The sequence below is a fragment of the Thunnus thynnus genome, chromosome 21 (genome assembly GCF_963924715.1).
Source record: "Thunnus thynnus chromosome 21, fThuThy2.1, whole genome shotgun sequence".
Classification (NCBI taxonomy): Eukaryota; Metazoa; Chordata; class Actinopteri; order Scombriformes; family Scombridae; genus Thunnus; species Thunnus thynnus.
Window position 1 is genome coordinate 9919631 of NC_089537.1, and position 27389 is coordinate 9947019.

The window sequence follows — 27389 nt, forward strand, 5'->3', positions numbered from 1 at the left end:
GAAGTCGTCATGGAGTGGAAATAAGGACACAGTCAAAGAGATAACTTGACAAATATATATTTTTTATACAGAAAAAATCCAGACATTTTTGGAGATATACCATGCTATTACAAATTTGTTAATCCTGCACATATAAAATTAAATAGAACCACCTAGTTAACTCTGAAGTAAAAAAAATAAAATAAAATAAATTTTGAGACTTATGCTCAAACAATCAGGTTCAATTAAGCCATGTTCATCTGGGGCTCTGCTTTGCTCTCTTTGTAATGATGCCAGATGGCTCACCAGCATTCCCATGACCCCTTTTCGTTGGTCTCACTGGCGTTGACCCTGGAAGGAGAAGACAGACCAGTAAGAAATGAACAATACAAAAAAAGTACAAATAAAAAAGTGTCAAATGTGTTCTCTGCCCTTAGTCCCGGGTCAACAAACCTACCAAGATGTCTCTCAATCTCCTGTAGCTGCATCTTTTTCTCCTCCATTTCTTGTTGCTTTTTTTTCATCATAGGAGATTTCAGCTCTTTCATGTGATCATCTCGCTCCTTTTGTGCATCTTCCTTTTTCTTCAGAGCAGATCTGTACTTGTTGAGCAGTTCTGATAAACAACCAACAAAAAAAAAAGAAGAGAAATTAACGTACAAACTCACTCAATCGAAACCAGAAAAATGAACGTTAAAGTATAACTGAGAGATGTCACCTATTTGATCTTTCAGGTTGTGGTAGTCCTGTGGGAGGGGAGCTGCAAACACTTTTAATGCTTGAATTGGCGGGGCTTTGTTCTGTGTGCCTCCGAACTTGCCCATGCTACTTATCCTTTCCCCCTGTCTGGTCAGGATGGTGGGACACCGTGTCTTGTTCTGTACCACCTGTAAGCAACAGCGCATTTAGAGTAGAAACAACAGCAGGCCAGTTAATTTACTGCACGGCTCCAGCAGTGAGCGTCACTCACCGCCCTTCTGTAGTTGTTTGCAGAGTCCAGGTCATCAATCAGGATGGTATCTCCAAGGATATTTCTAAACACTGCAAAGGAAGGATAAACAGGAAAATTTCAGACTGTTGTAATACATCTAAATTTATGTATCTGACTCTTTACAACTTCTAAAACCATACAGAGGAGATTAAAGCGCTTATTTGAGGTAGCCATTGATATATTTTATAAATAAATTTTTCACTATAAATGAGATTGACAAAGGAAGACAATATAAATTTGATGCCTGAAACTGTTAACAGTCTAAATCTAAAAAATATAGAAGGAACCAACTTTTATCCCTGAAAGTTAAAAAAAGAAAATCAGAAATTGAAGAAAATCACCAAATCTAAAGTAATTTTAAGAGGATATGACCGGCCATTTTCTATATTTATCTTATTGTCAACCAACAATAAACTTATCTACTTACAAGTATTGTGCGTATCCAGAGCTTAATAGATTGTATTCCTCTGTGCCGTAGAGCTCCGCTGTTGGCCAAAAACTATTAATAACACACACCGATGAGCCACACCAGTACACTGGGTGATATTACAAAGAGTATGGGCACTTTAGTTTGTTTAGAAACAGCTCTGCGTTCCCACGCAGGCACAGTGACCTCTGTTTCACATGGAACTACTCTCTGGAGACTGAAAACATGATCACTTTAAACAAACTAAGGTGCCCTAACTCTTTGTCGTAAAGGAACATGTGACCCCGTGCAGCGGCGTGGCTCATTGACATGTTTTAATAGTTTCTGATCAACAACGGCTATATCAGGCTTCAGATACACATACACACAATACTTGTGAATTAGGATACACTCATTGTTGGTTTGGCGAAAATAAGAAAAATACAGAAAATCGCCAGCCTTGTCCTTTTATATGGTGAAAGAGGTCTAACTTCTGCTCCAACGAAAGGGCCCCCACAGAGGAAACCCTCCACCCTTGTGTGGTTGGATCCCAGGTGGAACCATTTACCCAAAACCCCGACAGGAGCGGCGGGGGCATGGAGCAAAGACCCCAACAACAGTAAACACAAAGAGCTGGGAAGCTTCCGGGAAAAACCACAACAGTCTTGGACTTCTACAGTAAATCTGCAATAAATCATCAAATAAACAACGTTATGCTAAGAAAAAAGGAAAACCATTGAAGGAAGCTCACCGATGTCACAGCTTTCCTTGTTTTGGGAGTAAATCAGGAGGTCTCTGGCGTACACTGGGTTCCCAGGGGGATTAAAGACCATGCGGCCATTGTATATGTGTGGCAGTGGCCTGCAAGCAATTCAAATCTTAGCAGAGAGACTGGAGAGATGATCTGAGACTTTGCTCAGAGAGCAGTAGAGTCATGCTACACCTTGCTCACAACTTTGATGTCCAGGATTATATCAGTGTTTTTGGAGGATTTAGTTCTTAATCTAAAAATCACGTATACTTGACATTTTTTTCTGAGCTGTTTCAAATTCACGCCATAAATTTTTTTTAGTGTGTTTTCATGTTGCTTGAAGCTGTCACTGACTTTCATTCATTTCTTTACAGTGTGGAAATCAATTAGCCAATAGACTCTCAAAGCTACATTTACATTTTTCTCATAGCTACATTATTGTTGCACAGTAAAGCAGAGCAGCATCAATCAATGTGCACTTAAATTGCATTTTTATACAACAATACTGTAACAACAACAAAAATAAGTGCATGAAACAGTGGGAAAAATCCATTAAAATATCTAAAACTGCACAGCATGGTTGCAATATGCGCTGTGATCATATACAATAATTATCACCTTTTTATAAAGTAAACCAAACTGAAAGCAAACAACATTATGAACTGTTAATGATAAAACATGAAATCACAAATTGTGGCTTTCATTTTTTATTGTCCAAGTTTCAAAGCATGCATTGATTTGCATTTCCTTTGAACTGAAATGTATCTAATTTGATGACTGAAAGCAGGACTTGTTGCTTAGTTTTAAACAGCCTGCGTTAAGAAGGAGCTGCCACGAGATCTTTAAATTACTGTTGTTGCTTAGGAGTCTTAAAAATTGGAGAAGGCCTAAAAATTAAAGACTATAATCAAGGACACACAGGAATCTTATCAGGAAAGCTATTCAGGCGCCAACAGTTATACTGAAATGAATGGTGGTGTGTAAAATAAGAGCAGAGGTGTTTGACTTACAGCTTCAAACTGTAGGTATCAAACTTTTTATTAGTCACAAACACATCTTGAGTTTCATTTTTAAAAATCCTCTCTAACACAGAAGACGTAGGTACCTGATGCCCGGTGGCACATACACACTGTCAAGTGCCATGACCTGCTGCCTGCCCTGCGTATCGTCGTAGATCCTCCGTGCTGCTGCCGTCGTTCTGGTAATGACACAGTCCATGTCACCCCTGATATGCCAGGAAATAACCCGGGCGGCATCTTCATCCTGCACGAAGGCCAGGTGGCCAACCTGCATTCAAAAACACACAGCAGTCTCCTCTAGTTTAAACTGTTTAAATTGCAATTTGCAAAGATACTTTTGTTTCGTCAGTCCTTTCCCCACTTAAATCTATCACACACTTTAGCCCAAAACATTGACACTCTTTCCTGAAATTACACACTGGGCTTTTAAGGCACTAAACAATCAGAAAAGTCCTTTTTTTCCCCTGTGACATTACCATTCCTAATACATCCTGCTGCCCCCTGAACTGGTCGTGAATGGAGCAGATTCTTCTGGGCATACTCAGAATCCTTCTGGTTTCAGTGTTCATCTCTGCAAGGAGTCTGTCAATACTTGGGATCTACAAAGAAGGATAAATATGCACATGTCATCTCCCAAGAAATATATATAGATTAGATTGTAATTTCCATTTATACAGGAGTAAACTGTGGATATATTTAATAACTTACAGATTCACATTGTGCCATGTTCATGTTGCTCTTGATCAGCTCATTTTTAATGAGAGCTTCTCTATTACTTGCATCCAGGTGTTGAGCTGGTAGGGAGGAATCAGTTCAAATCAGAGATCATTTCAAACAAACTCTGACAATTAGGAGCATGGTGTCACACCTAAAGACTTTTTTTTGGTACCAGCCAAAATATGTCATGCAGACATCAAATGTCTGGTTAGATCTGTAATCTTGTTTACTTGTTTTTATAAACCAGAAACTCCCTAATTTAGAATCAAACATTTGCCAATTTAAGACTGTTTTATGTAGGTGAAGTTCTTGTATGGCTGCTTCTGTTGAGACTTAAACGTTTGAGAACTTTAGCTTCTTTTGTTAAAACAATAAGAGGATTTTGTAGAAAAACATGATTATTCCTCAATGTAAAAACAAAATATTTTAAACAACCAGCCTTTGATACAAGCAAACATTGTGGCACACAGCACATGCGAATGACATGCAAACATTAAATATCAACTTTTTTGTTTTTTTAAAAAGGAGATGAAATCCTACAGGTCAGCTCAGTGAGGAGTTCAGTGTACGTCTTGAAGAAGGCGTTACGGGTAGCAACTTCTTCCGCTAGCTTATGTTTCTCCTTGGACAGCTCAGATATCTTCCGCTGGTTTGCTACATCTAAAAAAAGAAGATAAATAATAGACAGTTACCAGACAGAAGTTTAAAGGGTTGCGTCACACAAATCTGAAACCAATTTTCTGACTTACCCCTTGTCACATCTATTGTACCTGTGAAGATTTGGTTTTAGTTGCTCAGGTTGTGAGATATACATCTCTGAAAGTTCTGCCACCAACCCAATACGATGGAGGCGAACTGTATTTTGTTTGTAGTGCTCAAAGCATAAACAAAGGACATCAAGAAAATGTAACAGGATTGCAACTTTCCAGAAACCTCAGACATCTATCTCTGAATCTGAGCAAATAAAACCAAAACTACCTGCACGGCTGGGTACCACGAAGGGTAAGTGAGAACGTACGAATTTGTAATTTCAGCAAACTGACCCTTTAAATAGTCATACGTGAAATACACACACATTCATGCACTAATTTTATCCAAGCAGCTGCGTGAATGAAAACATGTTATATCACACCGTTGTAAAAATGGAAGGGGAGCTCAAAAGAAGCCAGGGGCGTTCGAATCACTGAGACTTCAGGTTTGAAGACCAGGATGTATGAACTGCCATCGTCGCCGGGGCTGTTCTCCATGATGGCCAACCTCTGTGGACAATAAATACACAGTCATCATGTGTATGATGTGCATGGAGACCTTAAACAGAGTCTATGATATGCCATAGATGTAATAGTTACTCACGGTGATGTGGGCATTTCCCTTAATCAAGTTAAATTGAGTCCTGTTGGTTTTGCCATCAAACAGAGGGAGACTTTTGTTCCTGTCGTCACCAGAGTTCTTTATAGAAACCACCACCTTCCCGTCCAGGTTCTGCCCCGCTGGGTTACCATATGAATCCTGGAATCAATCAAGGCAACTCAGTCAGTCAGGCTATATATCAGCTGGTAAAGAGCCACACTTCAAATTTAAAATGAACTTATTTAATTGGAAATTTAAGACTGTTTTTGCTCTTTCTCAATAAGTAAACATTCATGATGAAAGCTCACCATTATCCTCAGAGTCATATTCTCCACCAAGGTTCGGTTGGCAATGTCCTTAGTGTAGGAAACAACTGGGGTTGGACGCTGAGAGTCAGGTCCCAGTTTGAAAGGTTGATTGGCCACCACATTTATAGTAATCTAGGCGACAGGAAACAGAACTGTGGTTAGTCGTTTCTCTCAGTGAGTCAGGGTTTTGACCCACAGCTCTGCTACAACTCAACAAAAAACTACTTTCTACTAATGAAGGAAAACAACATGGAGATCATCTCCATATTATGTGGCAATGTCGGTTGGTCCACCACTTTGGTCCAGACTGAAATACCTCAACATCTATTGGATGTATTGCTAGAGAAATTTTATACAAATATTCTTGGTCCCAAAAAGATGAATCCTACTGACTTTGGAGATCCTCTGACTTTTCCTCTAGTGCCACCAAGAGGTTAAAATTTGTGGTTTTGAGTGAAATGTTATTAGATGGATTGCCATGAAATTTGATTCACATTCATGTTCCCCTCTGGATGAAATGTTCTCACTTTGCTGTACTTTGTTTTGTGCTGATTAGCAGCATCAGCATGTTCCTGGTGAGCATGTTAGCATCACATTTGAGTATTTAGCTCAAATCACCACTATACCTTATTCTAATCTCACAAAGCCACTAGTATGGCTGCAGTCTTTATTTTGTCTGGTGGTAACTTGTCAAGTAACTCGCTGTGATGTTTGTAGATTTTATGTTCAGCCAACCTGATCACTGAACAGGACTTCTGTTCTGTCTACAAGCAGAGAAAACTGGATGATGTGCTTTCCAACTTGTTCCGGGATCTCTTTGTCTCTGCAATATAGCACACAAAAACAATATTTAGAATTTCTTAAATCATGCAGTGACTCAGACAGAACAGAAACAGGATGTTAAAGTTTGTTTTTTTTTACCTGAAGTGAAAACAGTCATTCTTTTCACCCACCCTGGGTTTACTACATTTCAGCTCAGTAGCCTAGAAAAGAGAATAGTACAAAACTAACAGTAAATAAACATAAAAAGTTTTTTTTCTTCTTCAGTTTTTAGACACAAGCTGAAAAAACACAATATCCTCTCTGTCTATCAACTAGAAACTAGAAACTCACTGTTTCTGGAGGCCTTTGTCCTGATTGCGTATCCTTCCATAGAAACATGGACGCAGCAGCAGGGTTAAAAGTCGTAATCGGGCTGCCTTCATCAGACACCACTGTCATAGAGAACGCTGCACAGAGAGAAAGACACAGATGTCCTCCGTTTGCTGAGACACAAAACTGAGACAAAACTGGGTGCATATAGTGAAGGAAGAGTCCCACAAACAGAGAAAAACAGAGATACAAACCAGGGAAGATGCTTCCAGCAGGAAACCTGACACTGGTGTCGTACTCCACTTGCAGGCTGACAGGTTTGTTGGGATTAGGGATGACAGTGAGATTCACAGAGGGACCGTGGATGGGCCTGTTGTTGAAGGAACCTCTAAACGCCAGCTGATAGCACCCCCTAGTGGAACAACAGAGTATCAACATCCCCAGTGATGAATGGTGGGCCATTGGCTGACCCCTAAATCATGGATCAACTCACTCATATGAGATTCAGCTATTCTTGTATTGCAATATTATGAAGTTTATTATTATTTTAAGGTGACACTCACTTTGGTCCGCTCACACTTTTAACAGTGAAAGCAGCTTTTCCCTCTGCGTTCACCGGTTGTGAAGTAACAGTTGTCTTCAGCTAAAACAACAAGATTTCATTACATTTCTCCAACAACATTTCAGATGTGTAAAAAAAAAAAGGTATAAATGGATGCAGTTAGCAGTCTGTTTCTTTTCCCTCTATTCTAACCTTCAGTAGTGAGGATGAAGACCTTAACTCCACCACAACCCTCTGGTCTGGGGAGAGGTTTCCCCACTCGTCACACAGCTGGATGACGAACGCTGTGGGGAGGCCGTGGTCATTCAACACCTGCAAAGGCTTATACATAAAAAAACATGGGCTTAACAGTAAGTCTGGCCTTCTGAACATTAAAAAATCTAACAATTAAAGTATCTTAATTGTGCATTTATGTGTTTATTTTGATAGTGGGTAGTAGAGAAGAGAAGGGAAGTGAGGAGAGAGAGAGGAGGAATGATTTGCAACAAAAGTTCACGATCGGATTCAAACCAGGGAGGTTGCGATTACACAGTAAAAACTCTTTCTTACCTGCGCTGGTCCGCTGACGAGTTTAAGCTGCGCAGGAACTCCGGCAGTCACTTCGACGTTGACGCGCTCCACATAACCCTTGTAGGTGAAGCACATCTCCCTGGGGCCAGGAGTCCCAGACTGGAACCGTACCCCTTTCACTACCACAGAACTGCTGCTCCCCTGATTTCAACAAACACAGTAACAATGTTTACATCAACTATCAGTGCGTTTACATGCTCTCAAAAAAAAGAAAGATTAAACAGGTAACCAGACAACAAGCACTGTAGTAACCCGGTAAATCTACATATACATGCAGCAGTTCTCTGACAGCTGACCTGATTTTAACTGTATTATTGATAGAAGACACTCCTTCCTGACTTTTTTGGTGGGGGTTGTGTGTGTTGTAGTAGACTCGACGGGGCAGTGAGAGGACAGGCAGACAGACAAAGCACAACTTGTGTGTCTGAATGTCAAAATATAGTGAAATCTTCAGTGGCGGAAACTGACTTATTTAGATTTTATAGAAGCTTTTTTGTGTTAGTTTCAGTTTTGCCAGAATTTGGATGGAACTACAATATGAGGATGTATCGCTATGTAAACTCCTTTTATCCTGTTGCCCAGCTGGCACAGCAACACCTTAAAGCTCTAAACCTCTAAAGTTGTCATGCACATTGTGATCGGAAACCTAATTAAACTTACACATAGGCAAGAAATCAGCTTTCTCCTGAAGAGATCTACCTGTGGAAATCAGGTTTCTCTTATCCTCCTACCCTGATCACTGATTTTCTCGTTTACATGATGTTTAAGAAATGAGCTTAATGAACAAAGCTGACTGTGAACACACTGTATGATGTGAGACTCGAAGGAAAATTTTATTATAAAATCTTTTTTAGTTAACCACAAACATCTCAGTTACAGCGTCTAAACATATACATAACATGTCTAAGGAGTGCGCTCATTACTCTCAACTGCTGGAATCTGACAACAAAGCTCTCGCGGAGCCTGTAAATTTATTAGGGATGAAAATTTCCAGGCAATAAATCAAAGCACTCCCAGTTCTTAGCACCACAGTGACCTCTGACCCCAAAGACAAAGACACCTTTGTCCAGGAATGCATCAGGTGCAGAGATCAGAGAAGCTGTTTTTCAGTAGGTGTTCCTTATCAGTCCTTACCCTTATCAGTGTATCGGTGTTATTAAAATTTTATTGACTGCTTCACTCTCTAATGTGTGTGATTTTTATGGTGTGAAAGTGGAAAAAGGACAGATGAAGGTAAGGAGGTCAGGGTGACATATACAGTAATATGCAGGAGAAAGCAGAACTAATAAGTCTCATGCCACACATCGTTATACAGGAAAATATGAGACGGTGATTGGCTACTAAACATCTGAATACTATTAGTGAGCTATTTAATAGACATAACTGTCTTTTTGAAGCTAAACATGTATGACTGAAGGACTGAATTTAAGTTTTGGGTCTAACAATTCTTTCATTCTCTAAATTTCCCGGTTTCCATTTAGGTTCTTGTATCTTCGTTCTCACCTGCCACGTGAAGGCGAGGGCCGATTTGTCCAGACCCTCAGCGTCCACGGTGATGTGGTTCACGCAGGAGGAGGTTAGCGTCTTTGTTACATTATCATACTGGTCCACAAGCTCCAAGTCTGTATAATGAAAACATTGTGTGTAATCTTTTATGTGCAACCGTATCCTCAACGGTGAGATTTTTGGGAGATTAGGTTCATACTCACTGATGTGTCCGAGCAGCGTTTCCCCCAGCTTCACTGTGCTTTGGAGCAGTGTTGCTTTTAGCCGTGTTGGTTCATCTGGGCGAGGCCTAAAGGCAAAACGTTGATTGATACCACTCTCATATCTGCACAGTAAGTCCAAAGTAACATCCTGCAGCATTTGGCTTAGTCATAGAGATTGGAAACAGGGGGAAACTACAGCTCTGTTTGGAAAAAATCCACCTACCAGCACCTCTAAAGCTTACCCATTAACACATTGTATCTCGTTTGTTTAATTTGCACAAACACCACAGTGTGAAAATGCTGGGTTGTGAGTTAGTTGTTTCCCATGTTTTTAATCTTTGTGCTGTGCTAAGCTAATTGGCTGCAGCTTCATATTTAATGTATAAACATGTGAGCGGTATCGCTCTTCTCATCTAACTCTGTAATAAAATGAATAGGCGTATTTTCCAAAATGTTGAGCTATTCCTTTGAGCTTGCAAACACTGAATCACAGCTTTGAGCTGGCTATGTGACTTACGTTATAGTAAAGGAGACAGACACACTCTGGTCTTTGTAGGACACCTGGTAGAAGCGCTGTTCCTGCACCTGAGTAGGCACCTGTACATCGGGCAGCTTCCCCTGGAGCAGATCTTCACGATTTACATCTCCTGTCCAGTTAACCTTAAACACAGTTAAAGGCCACAATGAAAATAGCGCTCAAATACAATAACACCTAAATGTCTGATTTGTTTTAAAATTTTTCCAGATGACAAAAAGGAAATAGCTCTGATATTCACAAAACAAACATCTACAAAGGCAGACAATGCATGATATATGACAGACACACCTTGATCGTGGCGGCTATTTCAGCAGTGAGTGGTACCTCTCTGCCAGCCTCATCAAACAGCTTAAAGAAGAGATTCTCTAGTAAGCCTCCAGCCAGCCATTCGATCTTTTCCTTGTTCCTCAGAACCAGATTCTCATCATCCTGGCTGCAGAGCTCCATCCGGCATACTCTCGTGCTGGGCAGCACCTTCAGCTCTCTCACGACCAACGGTACGTTCTTCCAAAGCTTGTGGTAAAAATTCAGAAAAGATGAAGCCATTATGACCGATGCTTTAATCACAGAACCTTATTGTAGGGAGAAACTTAAAAGCAGTTGGTCATGTTTTACTTACTTGCATGTCAAATTGAACTTTGAGTAGTTGTGGTTCTCCCTTGATAATTTTCAGGTTTATGGGCTTTGTCATAACCTGTCCAGCTCCAGTGCTGCTGCAGTCAGTTGTCACTGGTGGAAGCGACTGCACCTGGATAAATCAACCAGCACAGACTTTGTTATTTATTCACAAACATACACTGACATATCAATAAAAAAACAGAGAGGAGTGTGGAGGTTTGAGCATAAATTACATCAGTTCCTAACATGTCTCAGCTCATTAAAACAAAATGTGTCTCACAAAAACAAGGCGCAGCAAAGTGTCTTCTGTTGTGGATTGTTGCTTTTATTTGTGAGATTTATACTCCAATGACAGCAATTCTGACCACAAGTGTGTTTTCTGTCTAGAAATGAAAGGCCCTTCTAATAAGATGATACTTAACAATGCAATGCCTTTCACTGAGATTTTTAATGGTTCCTGCTGGGAAATTTACTTGCTGGCGAACATACAGGATAATTTGTGGCTACTGAAGACCACTGATACTCTCAGGAGACACATGCTCTTGCTGAACAAATTGGGTTGCAATACTGCTGTAAAAACAGACACATTTTCCTGTGTCAAGCATGTCTGCTCAGGCAGAATTTAGACTTTTTGTGAGAAAAAGGCTCTAGAAAGTGGACAGACGCCACAGATATCCCTGTGTTAGTGAGTCCTACCTGGCAGCGGACAGTCTGTTTGGGGTTAGCAGTGATGTTTCCAGCCTCATCGTGAACTTCAACATTAAAACTGGCAGGGTTTCCGTTCTCTACCTTAACGTCTTTTGGTGTTACATGGAGGTATTGTGGATTACCTGAAAAACATTATCATGCAGTTGACAAAACAACTGTCACAGCTTTTTTCAGAATGATTATGTACACATTGAAAACTGAGATGCTAAAGAAGAGCTTTACGTTGGTCTTATTCTACCTGAATGTTAGTGGCCAACAGATTAACACGTCAACCACAGCTGGAGGAAAATAATCACATCGTGTGAGGAAGATGTAATTGTCTTGTTTTCTTTTAATTAATTTATCTTGTGCTCACTCTTGTTCCTCTGCCACTACTTTGCTCTAAAATACACCATATTTTATTTGAACCACACGTAAAATCCATCACTAAGTCTGCCTTCACCTCCTGATTCTGTTGCAGAGACCCTCATCCGTGCATTTGTTTCATCTCGTCTGGATTACTGTAACGGCATCTTAATTGGACCGCCCAATAAAGCCCTGGACAGACTCCAGTATGTCCAGAATTTGGCTGCCAGGGTTCTCACTCACAGAAAACCCTGGCGACACATCACCCCCAACCCTACGGCACCCATCTAAGCTTCAAGTCCCACATTAACGAGCTGCATTTCTTGTATGAAAAGTGCTACACAAATAAAGTTTTTTTATTATTATCACTTAATATTATTACAACATCTCCATTTTTTTGTGTGACATTTAAAGTTCTCCTCACGCACAAATGTCTTCTTCATCTGGCTGTGAGAGGGGGTGTAGATGAGGAGAAGATCTACACTCCCTCTTGCTCCTCAGACAATGGACTCCTTATCACGCCTCGCACCAGGCTGCGCTCTGTGCGGGACCGAGCCTTCAGTGCTGCAGCTCCTCCTGGTTACTCCTACTCCTACTGGAAGGCTCCCTCTGCCTCAATCCACAATGCTGAGTCCATATCTTTTTTTAAATCTAGACTGGAGAACTGTATGTTGAGAGCTATATGTAAAGTGCTCTTGGCTTACTAGAAAAAATTGAATGTATTATTATTATTATTACTATTTTGAGGCAAACTCCAAAGGTCTTTCTGACCTGCCATGTCCTTTCCTTGAACCCCCAGTAAAAGCCCCCACATGACATCAATCATGTTGATCCTCTTCATTGTACAATATGTGGTTTTCCCCTTGCTGCAGCATAATATACACGACTCTCCTGCTGAAGAAGAGATCTGTCTGAGACACTAATCGACTTATCTACAACAGCTGCTGTCTGAAACTGTTACTGTGTCTGACAGTTCACTGGAGGCTCCTTCCTCTGCACTTAGATCCACACAAAAGGATTTGTTTGTTTTAAAACCGAACCCCTGACACAACGATCAGTGAGGAATAAGCTGCGTTTCAACCAAAATAGCATCAATAACCACAATTCAACAGCCCTTTAGGTGTAAAACTAGTATAACTGTTGCTTTTTTTTGATTAATCGATTAATCTTTTATTCTATAAAATGTGAGAAAATTGAGAAAAATGTCACATTTTTTTTGAAAAATTGCATAAACAATCACTATTATTGATGAAGTGCTACAAAATCTGCTTATTGTCTATGAACTAATATTATTTCCAGCATAAAATAAAACCCAATCACTCACACAGGTTACTGAATAAAAGTTTCACATCTCACTTATTGTTCTAAATAAATAAATAAATCAGACTTACCGGGCAGGAGGCTGATCTTTAAAGTCTGAGAGTCTTTTTTAAGGCCAGGTAGGGTCACTTTCAGGTCATATGTCTACAAAATAAAATATAGGATGGAAAGAAACATGAATTTACAACAACAATGTTCCTGCTCAAGAAGAAAAGATCTATGACATGTTCTGACAAGTGAGTTATGATTCGTTACATTTAGGTTCAGCTGGAAAATCCTTTGTGTAAACACTATTATTACCATTATTACACATTTTCCATCATCCTCTTTTGCAAACAGGCAAACTTATGAAAATTTAAGAGAGAAAGTATATTGTCTCTGACCTTGGATTGTTGGTAATTCTGAACTTTTCCTCTTGCTTTGACATTTCTGATGGTGTATGTGGTTCCAGTGTAGTCCACTGTCCCGTAACTCAGCTCCAGGCCACTAAATAATAAAAATAATAATAATAATATTGATAGTGACAATAGGCATTATGAAATGTATGGTAAACAGTTTCATGTAGTAGCTGGAAAAGATTCAAACACTTTGTTACCCTGCCAAGATAACAACATACAACCGACAACAAAACTGAAGTAATGTTTTTACCCACCAGCAGATGTTTTTTGCTGATGGAGTTAATACGTAAACACTGCATCACAAGTAAGCTCTCAAGTCAACCTGAAACACGGGAGTGACCCACCTGCATTTGAGTACAGGTTCGAGATCGGGAGGAGGCGTTGTTAAGTGGTCGTAACGGTCTTTTATCTGCAGAGGAATGTCGAACGGCACTCCTACACGAAGAGTGGTGCTCACTGCACCCACAGTGAAACTCTCAGCGCTACCCTCTGAAACAAAAGTAGCACAAGTGTTTGATTAATGCATGCAAAAGGGATCATGAATATGAGAGTGAGACACTTCATTGCTGTGGTTCTTACCTTTGATGGTGAAATTGAGTTTGTAGCTTGGGAGCGCTTTGTCTCCAAAGACTGTGGCCTTGGCCTTGGCCTTAGGGTCATCTATCGTAATGATAGTGGTCAGCGACAGGGTATATTTCCCCAGGCAGCTCAGATTCTCTGGCATGGATGACACATTTTCAAAATTGACAAATGATCTTTCAGTGGACCAAAAATCAGGGCATCCAAACAAATAACAGATACAGAAATAGATATGTACCAATTTTTTTGAACCAGAAGCCATGCTTTGGTAAAGGTTGGTCATTCTTAATTGTCAACACAGTTTGATCTTCTTTAGGACCTGCGTATGAAGGACAAACACAGTTTACTACTACATACATAAGACAAATGCTGTGTCTCAAATTGCAATACTTCTGTACTTACACTTAACATTTTGAGTGCATAAGTGCGTTCACACTGAGAAGTATGGAAAAATGCAGTGCACTGTGAGTACCCGGATTGTGCACTCAAAACAGTCAAAAAGTTGAGTGTGGAACTATGGACACTTCTCGCCCTCAATGGTCGCCATCTTGGCTACTTAGCGTACTTTTCAAACTGGAAATGGTGGCCGGGTACATTGTAACTATGGTGAACATCGCCACATTATACAAATGTAAGTTATACATGTGTTTTTAGCACTAAGCACCATTATACTGTTGTCGGATATAAGCCATCAGTATGTTTTTTGGGTTAATTTAGCAGTCTGCAATGATTTGATAGTGCGAATGCTAATGCTAGCTAATGCTAATTTGCGATCGTTATTTCCAGTAAGTGCACAATGGCTGTGTTTGATTTGACACTAACCTGTCAAAATTTGCACACTACGCCAGTATGTACATTGTGTGCACAGTGTACTACATGAAAGTGTACTGACAGAAGTATGTGATTTGAGACACAGCTAAAGACACGATTACAAACTGTACACCAAGGAGCTGAAGAGAACAGTAAACAAATTTAATAGTTAAAGTGAATCATTTTCTAGTTAGTTGACTGATGACTTTTATCTTTAAAAGAAAAATACCACATCTCACTTCTATAAATCAAACCATCTGATTTTACTTCAAGCAAAAATAAAGAAGTTTAGAAGAATGTGGGGTTATTTTATGACACAGATGATCTTACCGTGCTGGATTATTTCAAGCTGGACACTCAGTTTTTTCACTGTTCCCTGGCCCACTGATGGCATCTTGGATAATGACTCTTCTTTCCTGTTTAGGATTTCAACTGTGAACGGCCCTAAAATAATACAAAGGCGAAAACACAAAACAAGAAGTATAACATTAAAACATTCTTCAACATTATCACATTTCACTGCACATGGGATACTGGAATGTGTGAACTGTGGTGTGAAAACATTGCAAAATTTTACCTAACAGAGTCCCAGCTGGACGCACAGCATTCTGTGGCCAAGGGCGACCTTCAGGCCAATCCACTTTCAGCTTCTCTGGAAGCCTGGAACAAAGAAAATAAAATTTACTTGACTTGATAAAGTCTCAGAGGGTTAAAAGGGGACGTATCATGCACATTTGCGGGTCTATCTTTGTATTCTGGGGCTCTACTGTAATATCTTTGCTTAATTTACAGTTAAAAAACCTCCTTGTTTATCTTATACTGACCCTTTATGGCTGATTTAGCTCCTGTCTCTTTAAGGCCTCCCTCCAAATGAGCCCACTCAAATAGAAATGAAATCTTGGTATCCGAATCTGAAAATCTTGGTCGACTGAAATCCGACATAATCTTCAACTAATTTGTTTGTTGGGGTCTCTGTTTTGCGTCTTCAGGTTAGGCTAACTTGTTGTTGCTAACTTTGGAGCTAACCCCCTTCACTTTTCCAGCACTTGGGGAAACAACAGACGTGACTTTTTAGCATTTGTTAACTGTTACACTGGAGTCTGTACTGTACATTTACCGCCAGACTGACAACTTACCGCTAACCTTTTCCTCTGCTCCGCTCGCATCCACCGTCACTTTCCTGCCGCTCGCTCTTTCCCACTCACTACGCAAACATATTACGCAATGCCGTATTCCTAAACCGAATTACACTACCTATAGTTTCCTAGGTAACGACGCAGAGGTTGACTCACTTTTTTTGGCCTGGCGGGGGTTCTCGTTGTAATTATTATCATAGGAGAAACACTGACTCAGTAATCGTTCAGTAAACGTTGAGTACAGTTAGACCCAGCAGTCTCCGTTAGGTTGGGCGAATTCAAAGTTGTGAAAACAACGGGGTGTTTTGAATACACCCCCGTTTTCACAGGTAATTTGTTAGTCTGTCCCTCCCGCCGCAGGAAATAATGGATTAATCCTGGAAGGCAACTGATGTAGCACTTTTCTCCTTTTGAAAGTAGCACGGCAATTATTCCACCAATGAGAATTTGGTCAGATGAGAGCATATGGACCAGTCGACCAGGAGACTACAGCCCTATCTCAAATACATTCGTACATGTTCAAGCCGACATCTGATCTGAGACATGCGGGTGAACAGCGTGAACAACCTTAGCAACAAAGACTACAGAATGGACAGTCGTATACTTGTTTTTGACTTGCAGGGAGCATTTTACAAACGTTAACCTTACGTTTTGGACCTTTGACCATGTTTAACATAGACATCCAAGATTATAACAATATTAAAAAAAATGACAGAAAATCAAAAAAGCATGATATGTCCCCTTTACACTAACATGGCTTAGTCAGGACAAAGAGATAAGGTAAAGGAAAATAACCTTTTGCATTATTTCCACCACACTCATAACCAAATCAGTCAGAATAGGTGCTACTGGTCACATACATTTGTTATTAGCTTCAGAGCATTCCTGATAGTAACTGTTCACTCACTTGGCAAGGTCATTGTCGATGTTTTTCTTGATTGCATCATCAGTGGCGTTCCTGTCAATCTTGGATATGGGTATGATCTTGGTTGTGCCGTAAAGTGCTTTGGGTTCCTAGGAAACATTTATCAATCTTATGCTCCATTCAAGTAAAATCAAAGACAATTGTTAACAAACAGAAAAGTCTGCAATAGTCTTCATTTCTGCAATCTAAAAACCCCTTAACTTGTTCAATATTTTGTTGTATTAGACTTAATTTAAAATGAATCTTGTCTATTTTTACTATTATTAATTTACAGACAAACAAAATACTGTTAATGAAAAGTGTTTTAATTAAACAACTGAATTATAATTTTCACGTTTTAAAAACTAACATGAGACATATTATTTATATAGAGATCAGTTCTTTATAGAAGCACTATGAGCAGTGAAAGTCTCTACCTCGCTCTGTACATCTGGATTTGAGTCTTGTCTTTCTTCCCTACAGATACTCTACAACTCTGTTTGATTAGATGAAGAGGATCAATGTACTGCGGTCAGATCTGTCCAAAGATTTTCGAGGTTGAACAACTCTGAACATTGGCTCACGCACTTAAAGGATTTGACTGGCGTTTTTTTGTTTTTTTCTAATTTCCAATTAGAAATTAATTACCCAGAAAACTTTTACTTTAGCGTCGCATCAGGAAGCTGCACACTCCATTTACCTAAACATGGAAGAGTTGGCGAGGGGCAGAAACCGTGAAACGTAAACATGGGGCGGCTGTGGCTCAGGAGGTAGAGCTAGTCGTCTTCTAATCGGAAAGTTGGCGGTTCGATTCCCGGCTCCTCCAGTCCGCCTGTCGATGTGTCCTTGGGTAAGATACTTAACCCCAAATTGTGCCATCAGTGTGTGAATAATTAGATTTCTTCTGATGGGCAAGATGGGACTTTGCATGGAAGCCCCTGTACCCATTCAGCGTATGAATGTGATTCGTAGTGTAAGTAACTATAATAACTAGTAAGTATAATAACTACTGTATTTTAATTCTATTGTTGTGTGTGTGCTGGACGATGCTGTTGTGACACCTCAATTTCACTCAGGATTAATAGAGTATTTCTTATTTTTATTTCTTTGTGCTGTAGAACTCCATTGTTGTCCAAAAAACTGTTCAAAACGTGTGAATAAGCCACGCCATTGCACTAGTTGCTGCACTAAGGAAGGCAATTTTGTATTTGGACATTTGTATAATTGTTACTGACTGTAATTGATTGTACACTGTCTATAACTGCTTCAACAAGTAACAATGTTTAATGCTTTCTTTATGTCTCTGTGTGGTTTTTGAGCAAAGATGCAACGACATTTCCACGATACTCTAAAGACTAATAACAGTTGTGAGATAGTGACCCTTACTGTACTGAAGATTTTTGAGAAATTTTACAATGTAGCACAAAGTAAAGAGGTTGTAATATGTAGCACAACAAGCTAGCGATGCCATAAACAGTAGCATCTGCCTACTGCCTTTGGAGTTGTTGTTTAACAAACTACAGTAACTACCGTCTTCGTGGTGAAGGAGAATGTCACCCAGTGCAGCGGTGTGGCTCACTGAAGTGTTTTTAATGGTTTTTGGACAACATTGGAGGTCCACAGTGCAGAGGAATATGATATGTCAGGCTTTGGATACACACAATGCTTGTAAGTAGAATGAGATTTGTTGACAATAAGAAGAATATAGAAAATCGCCAGCCTTATCCAGTAAACCTGTAAAGACGTAGGTTTCATGGTTTCCACATCTCGCCAACTCTTCCATGTTTAGGTCTGTCGAATGTGCAGCCTCCTGATGCCATGCTTAAGTTAAAGTTTTCTGGGTAATAAAAGTCTTAATTGAAACAGTTATGTTCATTTTTAGGTTTTTTTCTGCAGATGATTTGGCATTAAGTTCAGACACTGACGGGGGAGGGATGACAAGCAACACAGACTCCTGAGTCAGACTTATCTTATCACTTCTTCAAATACAAACTCCATAAAAACTTCCTTACCAGAGTCAGTTCAACCAGTCCTCCTGTGGCAAAGACGTCTCTGTCATGATTTCCATACAGCAAAAACCTAATCACCGTTCCGTATATGATGGGCACCGTTTTCTGAGACTTCACCTGTATGAGGAAGTGCAGCGTATGTATGCGTATCAATAAGCGGTACCAGTCCAAAGTTTGGACACACCTCCCCATTCATTTGAATGAGAAAGCGTATCCAAACTTTTTACTGGTACTGTAGATGGACTCACTGATCAGAATGTACGCTCAAACAAAACACAATAAACAAATAGATGCTTACACATTGGCCTGCTTTGTATTTTTTGCCGTCCCATTCGATGGAGGAGAAAGTCGCCCAGGGATGCTGCATTTTCTTAGCGGACACATCTGTTCGTGCTATGATCTCCTTAAAGTGCACAAACTTGACTTGCTTGTCCAACTTCTCGTGACAGTTTTGCAGCCACTTGGTAAACTCCGACTGAATGTTTCTTTGTTTCTGTGGACACCGAAAGAAACAAGTTCAGCAACACTTGGTCAGAATTTAGCTGTTTAATATATACAACCAGCTTAAAGCTACAATAAGATATTTTTGACCACTAGGAGACGGAAAGCCTACAAAACTGGCATCTGACTGATTATTTCTGGCTTATCAAATTGTTATGGCTAAGTTCAGATAAGTCAGATATTCATTGGCCTTTTAGCTCTATTTCTACTTCCACAGCTCCTGAGAAAAAACATCTGGCAGGGTTTTTACTTTGCTCATCCATACAGTCTATGACTGAGACAAAATAAAAGGTTAAGAGAGCTGCAGAGTTGTGTGTTAATTCTTGTTATAAAAATTATGATGCTTAAGGTGCTACTATTTTACAGAAGTCATGATGAATTGTTCCTGTTTTGTACTGCAACATCAGCAGACTCATCAGATAAGATTAAAGGGAGTTCAGTATTATATTCGTAATAGGAAGATAGAGGAAATAAAGGTCGGAGACAGGTCAAGAGCATGTCATCTAGGGGTCAGTTTTGCAGGTTGGCTCCTCAACAGGAGAACCTAAAACTGTCATGACATTATCGATGAAGTCTATAATTGACAGATTAGGAGAAGAACTGAAACGCCCACCTATACTGTATAAAAACTTGTTGTAAGCGCTCCTCAAGGAGCCTTTTTCTTTAAAACCTCATCTTGTGTGTTGCACTGTGAAACGCTCCTTCTTGTACAAGAAAATAAATTCTATTAAACTTTGATACTTTGGCTCCGGTCTCTATTGTGTTAAAGGTCATTACGAAGATATTATTTTGACAATTCTCAGTAGGTTCAACACTTACGCCAAGTCACTTGACTAATCCATAGTCTTTCAACATATGCTGAATTCTTTTCTTTCGATTTGTTTAAGCACCTTGTTTGGGGACAGATGTAGCAACAAACCTGCTGTCTTTGACTGATCTTTTATCCCTATCACACACTTACTCACTATGGAAATTAGACATATAAAGAACATCACTGACAGGCTTGCTTACAGTATGGACTCTATACTCTACCACAAACCCTTGCTGAACATTTTCTGTATCCTGGTTTTTGCTATAGTTAGGCACCTTGATCGGGGGGGAGGGACTTGCGGAGCTGTTCTTTCCCTGTGAACACTTCCAATAATAAATATCAACAACATTGACAGCAATAAAAGAATCATCATGTAACTTTTATGGCTTTATCAATCTTAAATTGATTCAAATACACTGTATTCTGTGAGGGGCTGTAATTTGCTCTAGTAATCAAAGAGCTTAGGAAGAAAAAAAAAGTGTTTGACCACCTGTCCATTCACAACGCGTGTGAAGATGGCTTCCTTGTTCTTCAGTTTCACCTCCAGGTCCACGAAGGTCAGCTTGTTCGTGGTGACCTTAAAGGTGTCATTAGTGAAAAGCACCCCTGACAACCGACCGTAACACTCCGCAGGCAGCTTTGATTTTCCTTTAGGCCAAGTGCACCAGTCAAACCTGTAACAAACGGATAGAAAAAAACGTCGACAACAAATAAACCAACAAACTGCAAATTGTTTAATAAATTGTGCTAAAGGAATAGTTAGACATTTTGGGAACACACAATTAACACATTATAGCTCATTTGTTTAATTTGTGCAAAAAACTGAAAATGTGAAATGACAATTTATGGTTTTATAGAGATTTAAGTGCTGTAACTATTTCTTGGCCCAGCCACAGCCTCCCTGCGGTCTCTGCTGGTTGCCCTGCCGGTTCTGGCTTCACATTTACCATAAAGACATGAGGCAAGATGAGAGCTATCAATCTTTTCATCTACAGTAACTCTTATCTAGCAAGCAAATAAGAATAGCAAAGCAACTTTTACGACAAAGAATTAAGTTACCTCTATCTTTTAAAGTTTTAGTGATAAAAGAGATGTAAAAAAAAAAAAAAAAATAGTTAAAAGTATTACTCTGAAACTGTGGTGTAAGGTATAAGTCGTCCATTCCAGAAACATTCAAATATGGGCCTCTTCCCTCTTGCTAGATGAACGTCTTCAGACTCGTTTTCGTCAATCTCGTCAACAGGAAGCGCTGATGAAGAAAGAACCATAATAAAATCCAAAGTTGTGATCCAAAGCCAGTCAGATGTCACATACATATATGTGTATATTTCAATAAGTTATAATACCCTGCACAGTGTTTTGCTCTTCAGGGTACGTCTCCTTGTCATAGAGGAAGGGATGATACCGAACGACTCCCTCCACTGTCCCGGTGCCGGCATCAGTGGAGACCCTAAACTCAAACGTGTCTGCAGCAGCATTTATGTACAGAGTCTGCATGTCGTCCTCGACTTCCTTGAGATTCATCATACGAGGACATCTGGGAGGCTTTTCCCGCAAAGTGACCTGATTACAGAGATTACAATCAGCTGTCAAACGGTTGTATTATAAACTGCAAGTAACTGTGATCATCAATTAAACCTTTTAAGACCAGCAGACTCACCTGAATGTCAATTTTAGACTGATCCAAGTTGTTAGGGCTGCTTCTCGAGTCATTTCCATTGACTCCGTGAACGTAATAGTGATATACGTGACTGAAATATGGACAAAACAATGCATTTTAATTTGGGACCTGGTAAGAGTCTGGATTACCAGTGGGAGGGTGCGGGGGAATGAACTCACGCAAGCTCTCGGGTCCACATATCAAAATCCTGTTTCAGAAAAGTGATATGCTCGGGCAAGACTCCCGTGATGACCACGGCGGTGAAGCTTTCCTTCCCAGCTTCCTCAGCGATGAGGGCACGGAGGAAGCGCTCATCATTTTTATTCACATGTGATGAGTCACCGGGCTGCAGGAGCACAATAAACCATCACACAGAGGAGAGACAGCAGAGATGTTAAATCAGGGAACCCCCAAATGACAAATCATGATCAGCTTGTTTTGAAGTTACAAAAAGTGCATTTACTCAGCATTTACCTTTCTGTTTTTGATAAATCCGCTGTAAATGTCCTCTTTATTCCTCTCTTTTTTCTGAAAGTCCTCTTTTGACAGAACCAGCTCATGAACATCTGGGGAGCCTATTGACTTGGTGATCATCTAAATAAAAAAACAAACAAATATATGATTATATTTAGGGTTACAGCTAATGATTATTTTCATTATCAATTAAAATGTCAAAATGCCTGTTACAACTTCTTAAGACTTTTTTTTTAATGTACTACAGTTCACCATAATTTACTATAATCTATGACACAGAAAAGCTTCAAATCCTCACATTTGAGAAACAACAACCAGTGAATATTTGACATTTTTGCTTAAAAATGACTAAAAGGATTATTTGATTATCAAAATAGTTGCTGATTAATTTTCTGTCGATCCATTAATCGACAGCTGTAGTTATCTTTTTGCACATGCTATAATGCCATATCCAGACAGACTGCTTGAAAATTACAGCTCCCTCATTCATCTGAATGGGACATCCAGCAGACATGGAGCAACATCAGCATTTAATCAGAGACATGTTTCTGGCCACCTGGTGATATGCAAGTCCGATATTCACTCTCCTTTTAGCTCTGTTTTGGTCTTCACCAACTCCTGAGGGAAATATCTGGCTCTTTAGCTGCTAAATCTTTAACTTTGTCTTTGTTTAAAGCTTTTTTGCTGAAAACAAAAACAAAACAATGCTGCGAGAGTAATGAACAATGAGCTGAAAGTTGCTATGAAGCTCCACAGAGCTGAGGGAAACTGTCTGTTGGTCTCTGTGGGTTTGTCACTATGAGTGACGCCTTTTACGAAGCCTGCTGTACAGTCATGTGATTCATAGTTAACATAAAATACTGATAATAAACACTATTTTCTCTGAAGACTTACCCTGGTTGAGTCTCCGATGTAGAAAACGGCCTGTTTTCCTCCAACTCCAAAGTAGGATATATCACTGTTGAGACTACGAGGGACAGGATCAGGCCGAACATATCCCTCTTCCTTACTGTAGTGAAGAAAAAAAAACAAAAAAACAGACAGATAATTGCTCGTTTTAAACCATTTTTATTTTAAACTAAAATATATAACATTAATAGCACACCTTGGATAAAACATGGGTCATCTGAAGCTTCAATGCAAAGCACACCAACCTTGCAAACTTGCCGTTTTCCCTGACAAATTTAGAGCCTCTGTACACCGCCCAGTTATTGAGCTGCTTGGAGGTCATCCCGCACCCATTATCTAAGACAATCACTGCAGGTTTCCCAAGAGTTTCATCAAACAGCTGGACAATAACACAGAGAGCGAAATATCATTAAGTTACCATTCAGATACTAAAACTAATTCACAGACTAATTCTAATTCACAGACCGACATTAATGATAAATCAATATGCAAAAATACATAAAGTTTTGGTTATAATTTATATGCAACTGCAGGACCAACCATTCGGATCTCTATTGTCCTCACACCTGTGTTTTTAGCTGTGGCTGACAGAGCATTGTCAATCAACTCAGCAAGTGCATAGGCTGGAAAAAACAAAAACATTTGAAGTTAATGATTTAAAGTTATGAGCGATTGTATGCAACGTAACATGTATTGCTTTGACTGGTTATTGACTTCTGTTGAAATCATGTAAGCACTTACGTAATGCATTGTGTCCCTTACTGGCGTAGTACTCATACATGCCACTCTGAACCAACGTATCATAATGAGGCGCAAACATGATGTGCTCCTCCACCGCCTCTGACAGAGCTTGATCCTCCCGTTGCAACAAGTAGAGCGTGGTGGCATCCTGAAGCATCGCTGCAATAAAACAAAAGACGGCAAACGACTTTCTCATCTCTCTTGTTTACACAGACATAAATAGACTTATAGCATTATCTAACAGTCAAGTTTAAACATTCAAAACAGACATAATCACAGCGAATTCAAATCAGAAAAAAAATTATTTGGTTCATTTTCTCATCTATAATTCATGGCAGCACTTTTGCTCCAACGAGAACTGAGTCACTCACCAAATTTGTCAAAATCCAGGACTGTTCTGTCTGTCGTGACCAACACATATGTTTCATGCGGACGGATGGAAAATTTCTGTAAAACAAAAATAACCAGAGTGAGTGTTCGGTTCTTCGCTAGTAAGTTTTATGATCATATTTTAATATTGCCAGATAACACGCAAGCTTTATAGACAAATCACAGAGATAACGCATCGATGAATGATATAACCATTACTTGCAACCCTTAAAAGGTGTTATTCTGTTTTACTGTATCACAACATTTGATTACACATGACATAAAATCAGTTGCTTCCAAACAACAATATATTCCTGTTAGTCATTAATGAAGTGGTGACAATTTAGAGATGTCATGACATGTTATCTTGGTGAGGTAGGTAGCGATGTGCATACTTTGACTGAGTGTAACTATGCAAAGTCCTGTTGCATACCTCTACCTACCTTGCCAAGATGACACGTCACAACATCTATAAACTATCACGACTTCAGTACTGATTAACAGAAATATACTGTTGTCTGGAGGCAACTCATTTTATGTCCCGTGTGTGTGAATAGTACCTTTAAGGGTTGTAAGTAATGGTTATACCATTTATCGATAAATCTGCTGATTATTTTCTCACTTTTCTCACACAATTGATTGTAATTGATTAGTTTGTTTTCTTGGAGTAGCCAAAACCTACTCAGTGCCAACGGTTGACATCAGCTTTTAAAAATCTACACCAGTATTGGACAATCTCACTGTAAAATTCTTTCTAGTTGTAACACTTAAAACAATTTTTGAGGTTTTTTTTTCCTCACTTAATCGCCTTAAAGGTCAAATATAGAGGCTTGTCTGTAAAGAACAAACTTGCTGCATGTCAGCATGTCATGTATTAGCATATAAGGATAAAACATAAAGGGAGTGGCACACCGAGACATCGATGTGCAAGTGGCGGAATGCAATGTGCCCTGACAGGGTCATTTCATCTTGCCAGTTTCGTTTCCTTTAGGCAAATACAAGAAGTCTAAATTAGGCTATATCCTCCCAGTTGCCAGTTCAATAGACACACCTCGCTAACGGTAAGGGCGTTTTATTACATCACACCTGCAGTTAATCCTATCACTTTGAAAGTTACCAGTTCTTTCAGTTTCATTTCATATGAAAAGTGAGGAGAGACTAAATATTACAGAAGCAGTTTCAATGGAAACTGCATCATTTTGACCTTTGCGAGGCTGAATTTGATTGCAGAGTGTCTTTACTTTCTTTGTATTTTCAACAACAACCACAAACTATGGTAATAAAGCTGAGTCAACAAGGTGTAGTCACACATCAGTTATATTAGGGCCGCAGCTAATGATAATTTTCATGATTGTTTGGTCTATATAACACCCTCAAATGTCTTGTTTTGTGTCATCCAAAACTAAGTCGGGGCCAGAGAATTTGGGCTTCCTTAAACAATGACTATAAACGATTAATCACTTATCAAAATAGTTAATTGCTGCAGCTCTAATAGATTTTTAGGAAACCAAATACAAGGAAATTGAAGACACTTTTTTTTTTTTTCAAATGATGCAGGAAGTGTTGTGTAACAATTATCAGGGACAGGATTTTCTGACATACTTACAACACATATTGTTGTTCTGCTGCACAAACAGCTAAAATAATGACATTTAAAAAATAACAAAAAATATATATATTTGGACAAATGTGTTACTTTTTGAACACTGTGCAGCTTTTAGACAGAAATAAATGGTTGAATAAATGTGATGACATGTCAAGGCTGAAATGGAAACCTCATATATGCAAATTTAACCTTTTAAAGTCTGGTATTTTGAATTTAAGACACTCTAAAACTTGTTACCTCACTATTTGACCTGCCGCCCCCCCCCCCCCCCCCCCCCCCCTCCAAAACCAAAGTAAAGTTAGCAAACATTGCCTTGTGTAGCTCTCGAAGGAAGCCGTTAAAGTCCAAACGAGTTGTTTCAAACAGTTCCCCCTTAGGCTGAATATTTTCGAAGCGACAGTCGAAAACTTTGATCCTTTTGACATATCTTCTGTCCTGCAGGAAGGATGCAGAGAGACCCTGGACGCTGGAGTTCAACATCTTCTCCACTTCAACGCGTAAAGTAACTTACAAACGCAGTTAAGTTTCACAGTCGTCTTTAACGTAAACACGAGTTCTCACAAATCCGGACGTTTGTCAGGCTGTGTGGTATGGAAAGTAGTCCCTTTTGCAAATTTTAAGTCTGGTACGTTTCCTCCCGTCTCCTCCTCCTCCTCCTCCTCCTCCTTTACCTCCTCACTCGGGTCTGACTGGGCAGTGTGGTTAGTCGTGCCTGGGTCATAGTGCATCCCCTAGATTTGCCAAACTCTCGCGAGATTTGTTGTTTCATCATTGTGCGCGTTGTACAAAATAATTATGTTTTTATGATGTGACATCGCTGGGGTTAAGGTTTGGTCAGGTTTAAGCACAAATAACACTGGTTTACGGTTAGGAAAAGATCATGATTTGGGTTAAAATTATCACTCTCGCGAGGGTTACCACGCCGCAACCCTCTACGGAATCATACTACGGACAAACATCTCTTATTTCCGCGAAAAGACACACCACCAACTCGACGCTGAAGTCAGCTTCTGATCCGTAGTTAAGGGAAAAGTAAAGAGAAGCATAAATAATAATATTTAGCAGTTGATTCTCCGTTTTTTCACCACTTACACGTATGAAAAAGTTTTAGATATTGTAGCAAAAAGCTTTAATGCTGTTTAAACACTTACAGATTTGTGAAAACACAAAAATGATGATTTCACTGCTTTCATCTTTTTCTCTTTCTTTTTCTTATAACTTCTCTTTTCATCTTTTCACAGAATCACCATTTTTGTTTTATGTGAATTTAATGAACTTGCTTTGAAACTGTTTTTGTTCTGATTTAATAGCATGAACAAGATTTCCTCTTTTAGCTATGTCTGATTGTTTATATATATTATGATACTTCATAGTTAAGAGTGTCTATTTGTGATTTCAAAATAAATACAATTTTAAAACAAATACAATTTAAATTGCTTTTTCCCCATCCAGGCCACATTAGGCCAGGTCCAGATCAAAAACCATTATACTTAGACTTG

The 27389-nt window shown here is 39.4% G+C and overlaps 1 protein-coding gene across 2 annotated transcripts; it reads right to left on the bottom strand.

The window, feature by feature from the left end:
- Window positions 1-41: 41 nt before the first annotated feature.
- smchd1 (structural maintenance of chromosomes flexible hinge domain containing 1) lies at window positions 42-26765 on the bottom strand. Of its 2 annotated transcripts, XM_067578583.1 has the most exons (48): window positions 26203-26765; window positions 24287-24362; window positions 23916-24074; window positions 23715-23797; window positions 23420-23553; window positions 23160-23274; window positions 22266-22385; window positions 21971-22137; window positions 21792-21882; window positions 21478-21694; window positions 21260-21380; window positions 20622-20805; window positions 20407-20445; window positions 19118-19312; window positions 18823-18936; window positions 16814-16920; window positions 15348-15430; window positions 15101-15214; window positions 14199-14279; window positions 13961-14098; window positions 13726-13870; window positions 13367-13469; window positions 13055-13127; window positions 11307-11440; window positions 10612-10740; window positions 10281-10505; window positions 9972-10114; window positions 9455-9540; window positions 9249-9367; window positions 7725-7886; window positions 7368-7496; window positions 7177-7256; window positions 6868-7025; window positions 6635-6750; window positions 6443-6504; window positions 6257-6344; window positions 5522-5653; window positions 5217-5372; window positions 4996-5122; window positions 4404-4523; window positions 3855-3940; window positions 3623-3745; window positions 3233-3414; window positions 2128-2237; window positions 950-1020; window positions 698-866; window positions 437-595; window positions 42-330 (listed from the first exon to the last, which is right to left on the bottom strand). In XM_067578583.1, the coding sequence occupies exons 1-48, from the start codon at window positions 26368-26370 to the stop codon at window positions 236-238; spliced, it is 5988 nt and encodes a 1995-aa protein (XP_067434684.1). In that variant the 5' UTR covers window positions 26371-26765; the 3' UTR covers window positions 42-235. The 2 variants fall into 2 exon arrangements, with proteins under 2 accessions (XP_067434684.1, XP_067434685.1); XM_067578584.1 differs by lacking the exon at window positions 20407-20445 and having other exon boundaries at window positions 26203-26764.
- Window positions 26766-27389: the final 624 nt, after the last annotated feature.